The sequence below is a fragment of the Rhinolophus ferrumequinum genome, chromosome 21 (assembly GCF_004115265.2).
Source record: "Rhinolophus ferrumequinum isolate MPI-CBG mRhiFer1 chromosome 21, mRhiFer1_v1.p, whole genome shotgun sequence".
In the NCBI taxonomy this organism is placed as follows: Eukaryota; Metazoa; Chordata; class Mammalia; order Chiroptera; family Rhinolophidae; genus Rhinolophus; species Rhinolophus ferrumequinum.
Genome location: NC_046304.1, coordinates 24557845 through 24577289, shown reverse-complemented (window position 1 = coordinate 24577289; position 19445 = coordinate 24557845). Strand labels below are relative to the sequence as shown.

The following is a 19445-nucleotide window of genomic DNA, read 5'->3' as shown; positions in this document are numbered from 1 at the left end:
TGGAGATAAAGGTCCCTATCAGATTAGGTCCCTGTGAAGATGAAATGAGATTATATTGATGGGTTAGCACAGTGTCTGGTATGTAGTAAGTGTCTAGTGAATTTCAGCTGCTGCTTTTATTTAGTATTCTTTTAAAAAATTTAAGACAACTGTCAGGGCATATTTTTTTCTTTAAAGAATTACTTGCTGTTATTTCCTGCCTTCTTATCTGGGAAATCCTTTGCTGTGGTTTCAGATCCAAAAGCTTGGAAGCTGTATTACAGATCCAGGTAATCGAGAGACCTCAGGAAATACCGTGCACACAGTGTTTCACCGCGACAAGACCAAAGATGCACATCCCGAAAGCTGCTGCAGCTCTGAGAAGGGTGGGCAGCCACTGCCTTGGTTTGAGCATAGGAAAAATGTACCACAGTTTGCAGAACCTACAGAAACATCATTTGGTCCTGATTCTGGAAAAGGTGCCAAGAGCTTAGTTGAACTCCTTGTAAGTAAACCATGATGTCTTATTGTGAATAACTGATTGCTCATGGGGTAGATATGGGAGGGGACAGTAATTTTGAGGTTTTAAAATTGGGAGTGCGGGAAAGGTTTTAAGAAATTAAGGGCAGTATTTCCTTATTTTTTTGGTGACTTCTGTTCTTCCACTAGTAGTTTTTGCAACTGCTCTGGAGCACATTTCCTCTGTCTGAAGATAGAGACTAGTTGTGGGAGGGGGATAGAGTTAGCATTATGTCCAGGAGTCTGCCTCCTTGGAGAGAGGAGGGTTATTGTAAGCAAACTGCCTTTTATGGTAGCAATTTATAGTAGCCACCCTTCCAGACCAGGAAAGAATATAGAATCTGAACTGGAGCCCACTTTCTAGGTTACTTCCTGTAGGTGTTATATAGGATAAAAACATAACTGAACTTGGAAAACCTTTTATGATTGATTCCAATTCTTGATATTTGAGGTTTTACCTGATTCTGAGTGACCCAGTGCAGTTTGTGTGGGTCTTGGAAGAGGTGAAAAGAAGAAGGATGGTGTCTTTTCTATAGTAATTAGGATCCTAATGGAACCAAATCCTTTAGAATACTAGTTTTTTCTTTTTTATATGGTTATAAAGTTTAATGATGTTGCTGTGTAACTTATTTCATAAGTTAAGAAAATGTTACATTTTAATTTGTAGAGATAAAAAAAGTTTCAACATAGGACTAGCTAGAGATAAGTCTGGTTATTTAAAATTTGGTAACTAGTAACCATCTCTAATTAGTCATTTTTTAAGGCAAAAGGTATGTTGGTACTCAGCGAGGTTCACCGTCTTCTAGGACAAATTACAGATTTAGAGTTTCAAACTAAGTTGAGTTAGATTTTATTCTTGGTCCTTTCTAAGACAGATGAAATGCTTCTGCAAACATTCCAATTAAAGGCTTTATGTGACTGAATTGAAACAAAAAGCTAGATTACTTTAATTTTTAGTTGTTCTCTGTCAACATAGCATTTTCCATTCTTAATTTAAGTCATAGTCTTACCTATTGCTTTAATTTGCAGGATGAGTCTGAATGTACTTCAGATGAGGAAATCTTTATCTCACAAGATGAAATACAGTCATTTATGGCTAATAACCAGTCTTTCTACAGCAATAGAGAACAATACCGACAGCATCTGAAGGAGAAATTTAATAAATACTGCCGCTTAAATGATCACAAGAGGCCCATTTGTAGTGGTTGGTTGACAACGGCTGGAGCAAATTAAATAAATAAAATAGCTCTGTCTTTCAATGAAACACTCAAGATGACTACTGCGCCTTCTCTTTCAAAAAACTCTTAATTTAGTGACTTACAGCAAAATTTTATCTTAAATCAATGTGATTCATTCTTGTTTTGGGAGACGGTGGAGGTAACCTCATTAGTTTGTTCTTTCTTCAGGCTTGTGTCTTTAGTTGCGTGGCTGCGCAGGCCTGCCATATGATTTAAGCCATCTCTTTTCATTAAATGTTTCTCTTCCTGTGAGACTTACTAAAGCAACTTAGTGGCAAAAAGTAATGTTGTACTTATACTTCTGTACAGAAATGACAATGAGCTGAATATATGGTTTTACAAAGTAGACATCCACTTGCAAAATGTTTGGATGTAATGTTAAAGCGCAATGTGCAAAATTTAAAATAAAGAATATTTATTAATACGCATAGAAAAATTCGGTGTACATGTTTCTACTTAATGTGTGGCAGTATTTTAATATTTGCCACTTGTGGACTTGGTACTTGGCTAGTGTTGATGTTAGAATGAAGAGCAAATAAGTATAGAGATACAGATCGTTGAAGACAAAATTCTTACCTTGATCAGAATTGACAATCAAGAAAAGCAGTTTTCAGTCTTTTGTTTTGATAGAATAAAATTGCTGTGATAACTTTAAATACTGGCTAGCATCTTTTTCATGAGACTTAGTTGCTATTATTGAAAATTCCCTGATACATAACACAAAGCACGTTAAATTCAGAGGTTGATATTGAACTAGAAGAATGAAAACAAAACTTGGCAGAATTTCAAGCAAGGGTTGCCTGATAAGTAATTACTCAGTGGGTAGAATTGGAATCGGAAAGCTGCACTGAGAGCTAACCACATTGCGGACTGTGCAAGTCCTTATCTGGTTTTCAACAAAGTCACTATGGCATTAGTTTACTTCTTTCACAAGCTCTCTGAATTACTGAAGGAGAGATTCCCCCATGAGTAGCCTTTGGCTGCCATTTACAAGGTTGAGTCAATAGTTCAATAAACATATGTGCTTAGAGCTTTGTGTCTGCATGTTGATAACACTTGGTGGGCAGCAGGCAGACCGAGGGGCATTCAATACCTCTGTGCAGTGGGGATGGAGTGAGTTTCATGGGCTTTCTCTATCCCTTCATCAGATTTCTAATCAGATTTCAAGTGGGCAACAGCAGAAGCTTAGTGAGATTTAATTTTTGTAGTTGGTGGCATTTCTTTGATCCCCCTCCTGATCAGAAAAGTTGTCTTTTCAAATCTAAGTGTTGTATTGGGGCAGAGGTAAAATGAGTCATGATTCCTCTCTGACCCTTGTTTGCTTTCATCCTGGAATCCATTAAAAAATGAGTAAGGGTCTCCTAGAGTCCTTTGCTCTGGACTCAATCCCTTCTCCACCACTTGCCACAGTCAAGTTTTCTCTTGAGAGCCATAAAAGCAAGGGCTAGTTTTATTTGTAATCTTTGCCCTTGGGGCCAAACATGAGTGCTTGTTGAATGAATAAGCTAGCCACATTCACAGCTTATTCCATTGCTTGCAGTGAAGGGATTCCAGTAGTTATGCAGAGATAGTTTTTCTTTGGAAGGATGGCTATATTAATGCAGAAATGAGGCAGGTTTCAGTGCTTTGATGAAATATATCCTAAATGGTCAGAGAGCAAAGTGAGCAAAACCAACAACACAACGAAGAGACAAAAGGGAGAATGGAGTGAAGGCAGATTAGGAACACATCCCCTGGTCTGAGACTAGACTGCTTGTGGTCCAAACCATGCTTCATTCCTTTCTTAGTACAGTCATCTATAAAGTGAAGGTATTAATAGGTATTATCTCATAGGGTGGTTGTGCATATTAATACATTTAAAGTGCTTAAAAATGCCATCACAGTAAATGCTCAATAAATGTTAGCTGTTGCTTTCATCTTTGGTGTACATGGTGATATATTTGCTCCGAGAGTGGGAGGGTCCAGGACATTTGGAGAAAGGCCACTGGGATAGAATCCATCCCCCAGGACACGTGTTGGGGATGTTTTCATTTTTAACCGTTACTTCTCCTTGGTTAGTAGGGTTGAGAGTCCCTCCCAAGGTCACCCAGTGTTGAAGGCTGAGGCAGTCAGTCTTTGAGCTGAATCCCTCCCATCATCCACTGGCTGATTTAGTAGGGCGTTGTAGTCACCTTAACCTTAATTTCTCTTCTGGCCTTAAGGGTCAGGAACAGGGAAGGGCTACTGAACAAGAGGCAAGGGTAGGTGCCTCCTCGGGTCTGGAGCAAGCTCCGGCTGAATCTTGGTTTCCCTGCTTAAAGGGAAAGAGCTCACCAGGAAAGCAGGACCACAAGCCCCCAGGACCCTTAGGCTCCCTGCCGGCACCGCAGAAGGAACAGGGGCCCCGCCCCGGGGCGGGGCCGGAAGGGGCGGGGCCGTGTCCGCGCGGCGGGCTAGGAGGCGGGGCCGCCAGGCTGCTGCCTTCCTCCAGCGGGAAGTGGCCGATTCCGGAGGACAGGAGGGTGGAGGCGTGGCTCGGACGGGAGCCGGGCGGGGGCTGCCGCCGCGGCGACAAGAGAGCGCCTAATCCCCTGCGACCTGGGGCGGAGCTCCGCTGTCCAAGTGCCCAGCTCGCCGAACGAGGTGGGCGGGCGACTCGGGACCATGGCCAGGGCTGGCATGGAGCGGTGGCGAGACCGGCTAGCACTGGTGACGGGAGCCTCGGGGGGCATCGGCGCCGCCGTGGTCCGAGCCCTGGTCCAGCAGGGACTGAAGGTGGTGGGTTGTGCCCGCACCGTGGGCAGCATAGAGGTAAGGCCTAGCTTCGGAGCTGGTCGCTTTGGGGGGCGTCGTTTCCGCTGGGGTTGGGTCTGGGTGGGGGAGGGGTAGTGGCTGGAGTCAGGCTGTGAGGCTGCCCTCACTTGCCTGCCACCCCAGGGCCATTTGCAACGGGCTCAGGGGCCTAGTAGGGGTGGCCTTTTTGATCCCTTAGGGCAGGTCTTGACCTTCGCTTTTTTTTAAAGTCCCGTCTTTTAAGGACCCTTTTCCCCTACTCCAGTGTACCAAGTCTCTGACTTGAAGGCGTCTTTCTCCCTCTCTCCTACGTTCCTGCCCAGGTTGAGGTCAGGGACTAGCTAGGTAGCCAGGGAGAAGGAAAGAACGTTTTCTGGCCTCAGTGCCTAAAGTTGGCTACTGGGCTGCTGCTTCTCATCCCCAGACCTAGCCCACAAAGCCAAGCAAAGTGGCTGGCCAGCCAAAGGAGCAGGAGCTAGAGGTTTTAATGATGATCGTTCTTTACCCAGGTCTGAGGGTGGGGTTAGGGTGTAAGTGGAGCTTTTCTGAAGAGGCTAATCCCTCATCCGCCCCCACTCCAATGCTGAGGGTTAACCCCCTACCCAGTGGGCATAAGGAACCGACAGTGGGATATTCACAGGTAGACCTTTCTCCAATTTCACTGTCTTTAGTTGGGACCGTGTGGGTGAAATAGGGCATTAAACATGTGAACCCTGAGGGGACAAAACAATGTGGAACTGAAACTCCTGGTTTTTGTCTTTAACGTGGGGTTGGGAGCTGAGCTGTGAGCAACAAGGGCACAAAGACAAGTTGGCCATGATGGAGGATGGAGGAAGAAGAGAAATTTCCATCATAGGTCATTGGATTTGCCTGGCAAGATCACTCTCGGGTTGGGCTTGTGCTTAGCTGCAGGGCATTGTATCAACCACTACTCAGGCAAAGAGTATGGAGGCCTTGGGTGGGGGCAGAGGGAGAAGGTGTGCAGGAAGGAGGTCTGTCCCCTCCCCTGCTGACCAAAGGTATACTTTATAGCCTCCTAACTAGTCCCAAGGTCACCTGGCTACACCATTGCCCCTCCCTTTCTCCTATCCTGAGTTGCTCAGGAGCCTTGGAGCCCAGAGGGATCAGGCCAGGGCTTAGACCACTGGATTCCCTAATTCTGGAGCCACTCATGTCTTCTCTTCCTACTCTCCCACCCCAAACGAGCCAGGAAAAGGGGTCCCTGACTCCCAGGGGAATCCTCAAGCTGATCACTTCGCCCCATGCTGACTCCTATAATGAGGGGAGAATGCCTCCGCTGTGAGGGGACTGATTTCAGGTCATTTTTGAGGACAGATGAGGACAGGTAGGGCAATGAGAAGGCAGTGACAGGGAGAAACATCCTCAGCCCCTCCATTCTGGCTTTCCTGCGGTGGGGCTTTGAGTCTGGAGGAGGGAGGGAAAAGTTGCCTGCCAGGGGTGGGGAGAATTCCAGTGTTCTTTGACCACAGTCTGCTTTTATTGACTGATATTAAAACAGTTCGAGTTCTGGCTTCCTACAGAGAGAATCCCTATTTCCTGAGGTGGTCTTGAGTAGGTAAAATTGCATGAAGGGGATTGCTTCTGAGTCCCAGACCGTACTATACCTTTTGAACTCTTGGAAAGTTAAAGCAGAAAAGCATTTCCTAGGTCACCTGATCCAGCCCTTCATTCCCAGTTTGTCTGGGGAGAGGGAGGGCTCCAGGCCAGGGTGGCTGGCCAAGCTGGCTTTCCTCTAGGGCACCCCATACTCCCCAGCGCTCTCCTTCCCAGACATGCACATATGCGTGGTCACCTTCACAGGTTCCGGTGCCCAGTCACTGGCCTCCAAGGCCACAAAGTACGTTTCTTTCTGCTTCTGAATATCAGCTTTCTTCACAGCCCTCTCTCAGTGGCTCTGCTTTCTCAGGGCTTTATCTCTCAGGGCTCTTCAGTATGGTGAGGGCCCTGGTGATGTACGGGGTGCCAATGCCTCCTGCCATCTGACTTGCTTCATAGTTTTCAGAGAAACTTTGGGGTGGAAGGTGGAGCACTAAGGGACAGAGAGAGAGAATCTGTCCCGACTTCCTGACTCTTCCTCTAGGCAGAGCAAGGAGAGACTGGCAGTCGGGCTCAACTGAAAAGTATGTGTGAGAACTCTAAGCCCCTGGCTGCAATTTGTGGCAGGAGGGTGATAGTTCAGCTATAAGCCCTTCTGGGGGGGATTGGATGGGGCGATGGAGCTGATGGAGATAGGAGCTCGAGGCCCTAGCATAACCAGCTCAGTGACTCTTGGCACTGGTGGGAGAAGCAGGGGGTGGGGTGAGAGGTGCATCTTACCTATGAGCAGAGAAGGTGTTCCTTTTGAGAGAGGCAGAAAAGAAATATCACACCATTCCCAGGATCTTTCTTTGGCCCCCTCCAGCCCCTTCTTAGTACTGAACACTCGAGTTCATCCGTAAGGTTCCTCCACCTCCCCTCCCTCGCTCAGGGAGTGCTCTCATCCCCTGGACTTTGACCAAAGAGGACGAGCTTTGGGGATGGGCAGTTCCAACATCTTCGTGACTGAAAGGTGGCCGCCAAAGGAGGGAGGTTGTCTCTGGCCGGGGAGGTGTGGCAGTGAGCGGCTCACTCCAGTTAGACCCCTGTTGGGTTTCATAGGAGCTGGCTGCTGAATGTAAGAGTGCAGGCTACCCCGGGACTTTGATCCCCTTCAGATGTGACCTGTCAAATGAAGAGGACATCCTGTCCATGTTCTCGGCTATCCGCTGTCAGCACAGCGGTGTGGACATCTGCATCAATAACGCTGGCTTGGCCCGGCCTGACACCCTGCTCTCAGGCAGCACCAGCGGTTGGAAGGACATGTTCAATGTAAGGGGCTGCGGGCTTGGAAGGGGAGGCTGGGAGGAGAGCAGGGAGCCAGGGGTTTGTGCACCAGAGCGCTGCTCGGGATAGGACATCTCGCAAGAGGGAGCTTTGGGTTCCCACCATGGAGCACCTTCACTGTCCCCGTGTTTCTTTCCCTACCAGTGGGATAGTGAGTGGATGGATGGCTATACCTTTTCATTCTTTTTTCCTTTGAGCCCCTGTTTAAGAACTGAGTGCAGTTCTTAAAGTCTAGACTTCTTTCCCTCTATTGGAAGAGAGATGGGTGGGGGGGAAAGAACTGCTGTTTATTGAATGTCCCCCGATGTTAGCACTGTGTCAAGTGCCTGGAAACATGGTCTTATGGGAAGAAAAGGAACAAAGAGACAGGAGGCGATGGTCTCACCCAGCCCTGCCAGTAACTGTGTGGCTTCAGGCAAGTAGTGACCCTCTCTGAGCTTCAGTCTTGTCACATCTAATTGGGACGAACACACCAATACCATCAATATCTGGGGTCAGAAACTCCAATGTCCCCTGGGGCCAGGTAGGTACATAAATGAGTGAGGCAGGTCGGGTGGGATCAGCGGTAAGTGGAGAGCACACTGCCGTGTCCGGGGGCAGCCACTGCTGAAGTGTAGCATTGTTGCTGTAGGGCCGTGTGGCCAGAATTTTTGGTTTCTTTGAGAGGAGTGGGGATCCTGGGTCTTATGTGACACCCTTCCCCTCCCCGTCACCCCCCCCCCTTGATCAAAACCTCAGCTCCACAATGGCAAGGGTTTTTATCTGTTTTATTCTATTAATAGCCTCAGCCTGTAAACACTCAATAGATTATTTTTTTGAATGAATGAAACCTTCCCATACATGTTGGAAGTGAATTTAAAATGTTTTATGACTATGTGTGGATCAAACAGCCTGTGGATTTTCAACTTCTGGACGGTGTTATGGGGCAGTATTAGGGTATGAAAGTATCCTGAGAGGCTGAAAACAGTATGTAAATGGGATGTGTCTTTTCCCCTACAATTCTTTTCATATCTGCTCACAGTAGCCTTAGCACCTAACAGATGCTTGGGCCTCGAAGTGAAAATGAAGCACTATCCCTGCCCTCAGAGCCTTCTGGGAGACCTGAGTTGTGGTCTTTACCTGCAGTAGGTTGGTCTCTAAACCAGGACCTCAACTTGCCCATCTGTACAATGAGGGGCTTATATTGAATCCCTAAGGCCCCTTTCAGCTTGAACAGTAGGTAGTTCTATTAGGATCATCCTATGAGGCATCTTCTCCAGTCCCACCCCTGACCCTCCAGACCTAGAATTCCTCCCCTGATGCCAAGGGACCTGTTTCTCCTACTCCATCTGTTCTCAGGGCCTGAGTTCTCTGCCTCACAAACCCACAGTGCTTAGAGGACCAGAAACGGCTGAATGCCTCCTGTGTCCTTGTGCCGTGACTGCTGAGGCAGGTTCACACTGAGGGTGTTCTGTCCCGATGCCTGGCTCTGACACCTGATAAAGAGCAACATCTAATCTCCCAGCTTGTCCCCTCTCTTCTGGAGAGGCGAGACAGGAGGACCTGCTGAAAGCCTTATCTCTGCTTGTCCTGGGTGAGGCTAAGGGGTGGGGCTGGCCAGGAGCTTTAGAGCAGAGATACTTCTTCAGACCTCGAAAGGGGGGGAATTTGGGGTCACCTCTGCCACAACAAGTAGGAGTGGGCAGGGGCCAAGGAAGGCAGGAAGACCCCGTGCCTTTGGGAGGTCCCCAGCCATTCTGTGACAAGTTACCCAACCCTCTAAAGGGTCTCTGTGCCTCGTCTTGTCGATGGAACCGAAGTTAAAGGAGGGAGGCTCAGGCCTTCTCCACAGGGAGCGGACAGGAAAGGAGCAGAGAGGAGCTGGGTAAGGTGAGGAGAGGCTAGGGTCTATGCTGGAGGAGAGACATTTTAAAATCCATTTTAGGAAGGATTTTAGGCTGTTTAGGAGAGAGCAGAGCCAGAGACACTGTCCCAGAGAAGAGCAGGGTATTTGGGGAAGAAAAGGAGATGGTTCCCTAAGGCAGAGGTTCTACTGTTTACAGAGCAAACAGCCAAGACAGGGAAGGTTCCTGAATCATGGGTGAGTTTAGGGGATTTCCATTTCTGTTTGCAGGGAGAGGAGCTGCCTCTGCCGTCAGCTGGTGCTGGTGGCTTTAGGGGGAGGAGCACCTAAGGCAAGGTGCCCTGGGCCCATTGTTGGCCTCTGCTAGGTGGACAGTGCTCGGGAATGCTCTCCACCCCCATCCCCCGGGTTGTCTTGGCTCCGTCCCCTGCTCAGATGGACCCCTGCTGGAGACACCCCATTGCCCTCCCTGGCCTGCAGGTGAATGTGTTGGCGCTCAGCATCTGCACACGGGAAGCCTACCAGTCCATGAAGGAGCGGAAGGTGGACGACGGGCACATCATTAATATCAACAGGTGCGGCAGGTGGCCGAGGGCGCGAGCAGGTCACCACTCACCCTCCAAGCTGTGTGGTCTGCTGCCGCTCATGGCACCTCTTTGGACCTGTTTCCTTGGTGGTGAAATAGGGATTTAATACTCAGTTTACACCCAAATAGTATGATTTTGGTGAGGCAAAGAATAGTGTATGTCAAATGCCACCCCTAGTTGGCTGGAATGGGTGGCTCAGCCCCTTCTTTTTGCAGCTGAAGCCTGGGGGCTCTCCTGGCACTGAGGTTTTCTATTCCTCAGGCCCTGGAATGAACCCCACCTCGTCGTACAAAGAAGGGCGACACAGTATCATTGGGTAGCTCCCAGTCTGAGCAGGGAGACATGGCCTCTGCCCCCAGAGATCTCCCAGTAGAACCATATCCGCGAATAGGCAGATGAACTTGAGGGAATTTTTTTTTTCTTTTTTTTTTTTTTTTTTCGTTACGAAAAAGTATTTACTGGTGAGGTGGGGAAAGGATTGCAACCCAATAGCCTGCAGACACGGCGATCCAGGTGCAAGTTCCCGAAATTGAGGGAATTTTGACAGCCTGCATGACCAGGAGAATGGACTCTGTGGTCCGCAGAGGGAAGACTGCTAAACGAGTAGGGAGCTGCTGAAGTAACAAGCTAGATTTGTGGGCTGCAAGGATGGCCTCTCAAAGGTCGTCTGTAGAAGGCTTCCCTGCGGCATCTCGGTGATGTGGTTGGCTGGCCCAGCAGAGGGCATTGCTGGTCCCCCTGGAGCATCACTCATTTCTCTCTCCTTCCCTCCCTCTACTCAGCATGTCTGGCCACCGAGTGTTACCCCAGTCTGTGGTCCATTTCTATAGTGCTACCAAGTATGCCGTCACTGCACTGACAGAGGGACTGAGGCAAGAGCTTCGGGAGGCCCAGACCCACATCCGAGCCACGGTGAGGGTGTGGCCTGGCCCTGCTGGGGACCCTCCCCACCCCCATACACACTGTCCAGGGGTGTCTATCTGGGATGTGCAGCTTACTGTAGTACCCCTGGGAGTGTACTTGGCACAGAGCTCCTGGCTCTGCCACTACTTGTGTGGCCCTGCTCAGTACTTGTTTCACTGACTTTGAGGTGGGAGAGGACTGGCCTGAATGGAACATGGTGGGGTGAGACTGAGGGAAAGCGAAGGATTGTGGTAAACCAGGTGCATAATGGCTGGAAACCAGGACTCTGGGCTCTTCCCTTGAAGGCCAAATGACCTTGGGCAACTCCCTGAACTTCTCTAAGCCTCGGTCTTCTCATTGGTTAAATAGAGATGATAATATCTATCAGGTTATGAGTTTTTTGTGAGACACCATTTTGTAAAACATTTACTTGGCTTATAGTAAGGGCTCTGTAGATGGTAGAGATCATTGTGATAATTGCCAGTGGCAGCTTTGGAGGGAGGAGGCAGCTAATGGACATGGGGCAGCCATCACTGTGAAGCTGGGCCCTGTGGCTTCCATCCTTTCCCTCCAATCTCCCCAAGGCCTGGCCTCTGATTGGGGTGTGTGGGGGGCAAAGCTCAGCTCCTGAGCAGGCCCTCTGTGTTGGCCCAGTGCATCTCTCCAGGACTGGTGGAGACACAATTCGCCTTCAAACTCCATGACAAGGACCCTGAGAAGGCAGCTGCCACCTATGAACACATAAAGGTGGGGCCACCCTCTGGGCCTGATGGAGCCACTCACACTAAATGAAGGCGGAGGGAAGGGAACCCTGGCCTTCAGACCGCACCTTTCTAGCCAGCCCGTCAGCCCTCCTGGAGGGTTGGGATGGGAATGTGGATGCTGGAGAGGACCCCAGTGGTGGGAGGGCACTTAGGGCCATTCTGCTTTCATCTCAACTCCCTTTTCCCCTGCTGCTCTCAGTGTCTCAAACCCGAAGATGTGGCCGAGGCTGTCATCTATGTGCTCAGCGCACCCCCACATGTCCAGGTAAGTGTGGCCTTGGCTGTTCTCATGCTGGGGAAGCCCAACCATCCCCAGAGGAGGAGAGCAGGGAGGCTTTGAGGGCGTCGGGGAGAGTGTCCCGGCTGCCTCAAGCCTTGTGCCTTCTGCAGATTGGAGACATCCAGATGAGGCCCACGGAGCAGGTGACCTAGTTTCCTGTGGGGAGCTCCCCCTTCCCTCCCCTCCCCTCAAGGCTTGGTTCCTGCTTCTGGACTGTAGGTGTTAATTTCTGGACTCCTGGATTCCAGTTCCTCTCCCCACCCTCACCAGGGCTTATAAAATTTGTTTGAGATTTTTTTATCTTATCAAATTGTTTCTACCACAAATGTGAAAAGTGGGCTGGGGAGAGAAGGTAGTATCCCTAATTGTTTTACCTGTTACCTTGTTCTTGGTCCCCTTCTTGGGCTCCTTGGCCTTTGTTTTCTGTCCTTGGTCTTTTCCCTTTGACTTGGGAAAGGGACCGTGGCCAAAAGGGGGCTCCTCCCTGTCTCCTTACATCCCACCACCTGTTGCTCAGGGATGAGGTGGCAGAGAGCCCCTCACCTATCTGAATGGTTATTGAGGGCTCCACGCTTCCTCCTCAACCTGCCCCACTGCCCCTTCTCTTCCCCTGTCCCAGTTCTCCAAGCCCAATTGTGGCTTCTCAGCCCCCAAATGGGTCATCTGACAGTGGCAGCAGAATATCAGGGCATGCTTCCCAAGTGAATTTCACTATAATAATTATTAAAAAAGAAAAATCTCAATAACCTGCCTTCGCTTCAGGAGTGCCTTTCTATTCTTCCTCCTTCTCTGTGGTCAGGGATGGTTGTGTCTCAGAATTTCTTCCAGGTGAGTGGGAAAGTGCGTAGATTTAGGGCCTCACGCTTGCAGTGTTGATTATCGTAGGTAGCAGATGTGGATTTGGGTTGGGTCTTGAAAATGGGTAGGAGTTTGCCAGCCTGAGAAGAACAGGTTGTGCAAGGCTCAGAGGCCCGAAAGAGGATGCAGTGTTGTAGGAACAGCACAGAACTTAGTGCATGAGTGAGATGGGGCTGAAAAGATGGCTCCTGCCTGCATCCCTGGGGGTCTGCGAGCCATTACCTGTGGGCCAAGGGCATCAGTGGCTTGTCAGCAGGTGCAGGACAGGCAGAAAGTTGTCATCTAGAGAATCAGCCGCCACGCGATAGGAAGTTATTGCTGGGTTCTGCTAACCGGTGCTGTGGGTTTGACAAGACAGTGGAGGTGCGGAGGAGCTGGAAGCAGGAGAAGCTTCTGAGGAAAATCACCAGCATCCGGTGGTGGACTGGAAGTGGGGAGGGAAGCACCACCACTGACCTGGTTGAACACATCCCCTTAAAGTGCCCTTTGCTGGTGCCTGGGTGAATGCGACGCTCCGACCTCCTGGAACCTCGAAGGGCACGGAGTGAAGCCTGTAGCTGGGTCAGCTGTGCGCTGATCACCGCCTCCCGCCTCCCGCCAGCCGTGGTGCGGTGGTCGCTGCTCAGCCAGCCCCGCAGGCGGCGCTGTAGGGACGGCCTGGCGGCCGGGCATGCGCGGTACGTCGCCGGGCACGGGGCGGGGCCGCCCGTACCCGGAAGTGGAGCTGCCCACGTGGGAGTCGGGGAGGGGGCGGTGGTGGTTCGGCTACCTGGTTCTGGGTAATCTTCGAATGGGGAGTCAGGGCTGTTCTTTCCTCATTCTGAGGAGACGGGTGGGGGCAGCCGTGGGGTACCCTTAACCCGTTTTGGGGATCGGTGGGTGCCCCTTGGGAAGTGACCGCTTCTGAGGACGCAGCAAGGACCATCGGCCATGTCGCTACTCTCGGCCCTCGGGGGCGCGACCTGGCTTCGCTTCGGTCACCTCTTCGCGCGTCATTTCTCCCAAGCGGCGCGGCGTGGGGAGCGGCCCGGTGGGGAGGAGCTAAGCCGCCTGCGACTAGATGACCTGGCACCGACCCCGCGGTCCGCGGGGGGATTGGAACTTCTGTTTGGTCTGTCCCCGTGTCTCCTGGCTCTGCGGGCCGCCCGCCGCCGCGTGGCCCGGCTCCTGCTCCAGGCCGGCAGGTCTGGGCTGCAAGGGGAGCGGGCCGAGCTTCTCCGCGCGGCTGAGGCGCGCGACATCCCAGTGCTGCGGCCCAGACGGCAGAAGCTGGACGCCCTGTGCCGCCACCAGGTCCACCAGGGCGTCTGCATGGAGGTGAGCCCGCTACGGCCCCGGCCCTGGACCGAGGCTGGGGACGCGAGGCCAGGAGACGACCCTCAACAGTTATGGCTCGTTCTCGAAGGGCTCCAGGATCCCCGGAATCTTGGGGCCGTGCTGCGCTCCGCTTACTTCCTCGGAGTGGATCAAGTCATCACCAGCCGGAGAAACAGGCACGGACGTCCCTGAACCCCATGTGCCCCAATTGCGAGGCGCAGCCGAGTGCCTGAGCACCTTGACCCTTTGCTGATCCCTCAGGCAGGCCTCCCTATCGCCAGAATTGTTATCCCAAACCCTTGGGGGCCCGGGGAGGATAGGGCACCGAGCTTGAGATTCTCCAGCTTCATACGTGGCTTGGGGTAACTTTACAGCTGCCCACTCACTCCGGTCGTCAGCAAGGCCAGCGCGGGGGCTATGGAGGTGATGGACGTGTTCTCCACTGATGACTTGGATGGCTTTTTACAGGTGAGGGGGTGGGAGTCGTAAAGGAACAGAAATAAGCTAAGTTCAGCCTTTCCAAGGGCACACAGCTAGACGCTCACTGGGGGCGGGGAAGAAAGGGGGCATGTTGGCAGCAATTCCTACATCCTTCTAAATCCCTTTGGTAAAGGAAGGATCCCAAAGTTTTTAAAACCACAAGTGGAGCAGAATCTGAAGTTAAGGACTTCTAGTGTTATTCCCTTTACCGCACTCCTTCCCCAGGCATACCTCTCTGCCCTTCCTGCAAGTCTGCCACTGTGCCTCATTACCTACTAAGTCGGTCTTCAGTAAATGTGGAGCTGGGTGGAGCTGGTGGACAGGAATCCTGGGTTCCTCCAATAGTGGCCCAGCTTGAAAGACTCTCTGAACAGTGACTAGTCTGTGCCTTTCCCATCTTCTCTCTCACATACACAAAACAAAAAACAAACTCCCACAAAAACAAAAAACTCATCACACCAAAAACCTAATTTTTGGGGGCAAACCTAAGTAAAGAAACCCCTCTCCTGATGCATGCTTCTGTCTTCAGCTGTGCTTCCCGTGCTGGACACAAGGGGTCAGTATAGCCCCGCGTTTGACGGTTCCCCTGACCATCCCTCAGGTCTCCCACGTCTCAGTCCTTGGATCTCTTTTCTATATATATTCATTTCTTTTTTTGTGTCATCCAGTCTTATGGCTTTAAATGCCATCTATATTTGAATGCCTCCCAAGTGTATATCCTAGCCCGGATCTTGCTGCTAAACCCAAGATTCACATATTTAGTCGCCTACTTACAAGCTCTCTTTTGCTGTCTAAGGGGCATTTCAGACTGAACATTTCCAAAGCCCAGCACGTGTTCCTTCTGCAGACTCACCCAGCTCAGTCGACAGCATCTCCATCCCTTGAGCTGTTTAGGCCAAAACCTTGGCGTCATCCTCGATTCTTTCTGCTCTCACCCCCCGTGTCTCACCAGTCAACGCATCCTTTTGGTTTTATCATGAAGTTATTTCCATATCCTCACCATTTCTTAACGTCTCGACTGCTACCACTCTGATGCAAGCCACCATCACCTCTTGCCTGTATTATTGTGGAAACTTCCTAACGGATCTCCTTGCTCCTGCTATTGGCTCTCAACAGCAGGCAGAGTGATCCTGTTGCAACGTTAAGTCAGACCATGTTACTTTCCTGCTCAGAACCTTTCAAAGCCGTTGCATTTCTCTCAGAGAATAAGCCAGAGTCCTTCCAGTGGCCTTTGAGGCTCTTCCTTATGTGGCCCCTTGTTCCTTCTCCTGTCTCAATGGCTCCCTTCCCACTGGCCACCTTGCTATTCTGCTGTTCCTCACACATGCCAGGTAAGCAGCCACCTCTCAGCCTTTGCACTTGCTGATCCCGGCCTAGAATATTCTTTCCCCAGATGTCTACACAGTGCTCCCTCATCTCCTTGACGTCTGTACTCAAAAGTCACTCCAGTGAGGCCCTCCTTGACCGCCCTTCCACGATGCTGGGATTTTGGCCTGTTTTGTTCACCGCCCTATACCCAGTGCCTGGAATAGAGCCTGCCTGTTGCAGGCGCTGAATAACTATTGACTGAATTGAATGGCTCAGCAAGGGACTGAATATATGGCAAGGTCGGGCTCCTCCTCGGCCAGAGCTCTCAGGAAAGTTTGGTGAGCTAGAACATGATTTCTTTTACTCCCTTTTAGGCCAAAGCCCGGCAGGGCTGGCTGGTGGCTGGCACGGTGGGCTGCCCCGGGCCTGAGATTTCCAGGTCGTCTGGGATCCCTATCGTTAGTTGCTTGGAGTTCCTGTGGGACCGGCCTACTCTCCTAGTGCTAGGTAGGTAGCTGTCCCCGCTTTTCTGTGCTCAGACGTGCATTTCCTGAGCACTTGTGTGTTTAGCTGGGGCATCCCTAATCCTCTGCCCTCATGCCCTGCAGGGAACGAGGGCTCTGGTCTATCCCAGGAGGTGCAGGCCTCCTGCCAGCTTCTCCTCACCATCCTGCCCGGCTGGCAGCTGCCTCCTGGACTGGAGTCCTTGAATGTCTCTGTGGCTGCAGGTGAGTCTACTCTCCCTGTCTTCTGATCACAAGTGTGTAGTTATTTCATCCTAAACAAGTTTCTCGATCTTTCTGTGTCTCAGTTGCTTTTTGTGCCAAATAAGGAAAACATTCTTTTGAGGGTGAAATGAGGGAGCGCGTGGCACCTGGCCCTTCCTCTTCTCAGTTCTCTCTCTTCCCCACGTCCTTCTGTCTGTCTGTCTGCAGGAATTCTTCTTCACTCCATTTGTAGCCAGAGGAAGGGTTTCTCCGAAGAGAAGAAGAGAGGACAACTTCTCCAAGGCCCGCGAGGACACTCAGCCGCGTCTGAAGAGCCCACAGTGGTGCGGCACCCAGGACTGTCCACAGGGTCAGAAAAAGAGAGGCAAGATGGGGGCTGACGTGGACTGTTCAAGATTGTGCGCGGGAGGGCAGGAGGTGGGTTGCACCTACATCCACGTGTTCCAGTGTCCTGGAGTCTCTTGCCTGAGTGTGCACCCAGGCCCTGTTTATTAATCACCATCTGGGGAGGACGGGCACCTTTGGACCTTTGTGGTGGAGACCAGAGGAAGTTCAGTTTCCTGTTTTGAGTTTGGATTTGCAGTTGGAGATGGCAGCGCATTAATTTCTAGACTGTGCTAGCTCAGAGGGTCTGTTTACTCCCAGGTCCTGCCTGGACGTCAAGGGGAAGTCTAGACACCAGAAGGGAATCGGACAGTCCAGTCCAGGAATCCTGTTCCTCTTGAACCAGCGTGAGAATGGAGAGGGAGGCCTGTGGCCTCTCTCTGGGGCCAGCAGGTGCTAATCCCAGCTCAAACCCTGACCCATGGCGGGGCCTCCTTCACCACGTGGCTTCATCTTTATGTGCCTGGGGGCCCTTGTGTGCACCTCCCTCACTGGGCTGTAGTGATGACCAAATCAGACATCGCCCGGTGTCCACCAGGTACTCAACCAGTGGGCCGTTCTGTCCGATTCCTCCACTAGGGGGCAGCCTCGCTCTTTGATCTCTTCGGGAAGCTCTGGTAGCCACCTGGGAAGATTCCTTGCTGTGGGCCCCAAAAGGCAAGGGGAAGACTGGCAGACACCTCCCCATCCCACTAGCCCTCCAGTCCACCTCCCGCACCACCACCACCACCACCATTCTGGTGAGTCATCAGTCCACCTCTCCGGAAGGAACCAGTGAGCAGAACCCTGGCCTTTCATTCTGGGAGGGTTGCTACTGAATATACCATCAAGACCGCTTTGGTACTTCTCCTCCAGGGTCCCTCATATGGAGCAGAAGCCACCAGTGTAAGTAGTTTAGAGCAGTCTTGGCTACACATTGGAACCACCTGGTCAGCTTTAGGAAACAACTTATCCTGGAACCCACCCCAGAAAGTGTGCTGTAATTGGTCAGGGTGCAGCCTGGGCATCAGGATTTTTAAAGTCCCCCAGCCCCCCCCCCATGGGTCTAATGTGGAGCCCAGGCTGAGGTCACTGGGTGTGTCACTCTGAGGGCTGTTGACATTCTGGGCTGGATAATGCTCTTCTGTGCCTTGTAGGATGTTTAGCGGCATCCCTGGCCGCTACCCACAAGATGCCAGTAGCACCTTCTCCCCCCGTAGTTGTGACAACCAAAAATCTCTCCAGACATTGCCAAGTGTCCCCTACGGGACAGAACCACCCCTGGTTGAGAACCACTGCCTGGAGCATGGATCTGCAGGAGAGCAACCCTAAGTTCAAATCCTGACTGCTGTGTGACCTTGGGCAAGTTCTTTTCCCGCTCGAGCCTCAGTCCCCTCCTAGGTGTAGGGGGACCATCCTACCTTTCTGGGTTGCTGGGAGTATACAGCAGACAATAGGAACGCAGTGCCTCACACATAGTAGGTGCTCAGTAAATACTACTGCCCTCATGTCTGTGGGGTGGATTTATCTTGGAATTCTCAAGGTGATGCCAATTTAGAAAGACATTTCAATTTGTTTAAAATGGGCCTAAGATTGCTTTAAAGTCAAAGTTTTTCCTCAAGAAAGGAAGAAAGCCCTTCATAAACTCCACAGATCACCGCCACGTCGGTCCCCTTGAGCTGGCTGTCCCCGACTGGCACTCGGGCTCTGACGTCCACTGGCATGTGTCAACCTTGCACGTACCACGCTGCTTCCCCCACCCCTGCCTCGCTCTTGGCAGAGAGCCTAGTATGGTTTTGAACCTTGGCTGCCCCTTAGAGTCATGGGGTCAGAGAGTGGGGTAGCTTTTAATATTCCAGATGCCCAGAGGCACCAGACCGATAAAATCAAAATCTCTGGGGAAGGAGCCAGGTACAAGCATTTCTCAGAGCTCCCCAGTTGATGCCAGTGTGCAGCCAGGTTCAAGAATCACTGGCCCTGGAAGCCACCCACTCTTGTCCAAGAAACCTTCCAAATCATTGACACCCTTGCTTTTGAGCACGTCTGAAAGCACACACCAAGCAACCTGTCGTCTGTCCCTAAGATTCTTTAGAAGATGCTGGTTCTAGCCCTGGCTCCATGATTTCCTACCTAGATGGCTTCTCAGTCTCCTGTCTGTAAAATGGGGATAGTGCCATCAACACCTGCTCCAGCCACCTGCTCCCCAACGAGGAAGTAGTAAAAATAAAATAAGTGTATCAGTGAAAAGTGTTCTGTAAACTAAAGCACTGTGCACCCAGGACTAGCACACAAAAGTACAAACCTGGATGTGATGGTTTAGTTAATGTGTCAACTTGACTGGGCCATAGGGTACTCCAATATTTGGTCAGGCATTCTGGGTTTGTGTGAGGGTGTTTCAGGATGATCTTAACATTTAAACTGGTAGACTGAGGAAAGCAGATTGCCCTCCCTAATGTAGATGGGCCTCGGTCAGTCAGTTGAAGGCCTGAGTAGAACAAAAAGCCTGACCGTCTGCCTTTGGAACTGAATCGGGCTGTTCCTGAGTTTTGAGATGGAAACCAAATCATCTGTTCTCCTGGGTCTCCAGCTGGCACACTCACCCTGCAGAATTCAGGACTTGTCA

The 19445-nt window shown here is 51.1% G+C and overlaps 3 protein-coding genes across 7 annotated transcripts in view; all 3 read left to right on the top strand.

Moving 5' to 3' along the window:
• The window catches only part of GGNBP2 (gametogenetin binding protein 2), a 29046-nt gene extending 26874 nt beyond the window's left edge, over window positions 1–2172 (top strand). For 3 of the 4 annotated variants that reach the window (XM_033090408.1, XM_033090406.1, XM_033090405.1), the window contains 2 exons: window positions 236–484; window positions 1528–2167. In XM_033090408.1, coding sequence (XP_032946299.1) covers window positions 236–484; window positions 1528–1731 — 453 coding nt within the window. In that variant the 3' untranslated portion in view covers window positions 1732–2167. Of the gene's footprint in view, window positions 1–235; window positions 485–1527 lie in introns of all 4 variants that reach the window. The other variant, XM_033090407.1, reaches the window with a different exon arrangement.
• Window positions 2173–4201: 2029 nt separating this feature from the next.
• Window positions 4202–12103, top strand: DHRS11 (dehydrogenase/reductase 11). 2 transcript variants are annotated; one of them, XM_033090317.1, is made up of 7 exons: window positions 4202–4526; window positions 7167–7376; window positions 9715–9809; window positions 10604–10733; window positions 11379–11471; window positions 11688–11753; window positions 11879–12103. In XM_033090317.1, exons 1-7 carry the CDS (start codon window positions 4380–4382, stop codon window positions 11918–11920), a joined length of 783 nt encoding a protein of 260 aa, XP_032946208.1. In that variant the 5' UTR covers window positions 4202–4379; the 3' UTR covers window positions 11921–12103. The 2 variants fall into 2 exon arrangements, with proteins under 2 accessions (XP_032946208.1, XP_032946207.1); XM_033090316.1 differs by having other exon boundaries at window positions 9670–9809.
• A 1209-nt stretch (window positions 12104–13312) lies between these two features.
• Window positions 13313–17865, top strand: MRM1 (mitochondrial rRNA methyltransferase 1). The gene is made up of 5 exons (XM_033090315.1): window positions 13313–14119; window positions 14318–14411; window positions 16106–16238; window positions 16340–16459; window positions 16667–17865. The coding sequence occupies exons 1-5, from the start codon at window positions 13557–13559 to the stop codon at window positions 16837–16839; spliced, it is 1083 nt and encodes a 360-aa protein (XP_032946206.1). The 5' UTR covers window positions 13313–13556; the 3' UTR covers window positions 16840–17865.
• Window positions 17866–19445: the final 1580 nt, after the last annotated feature.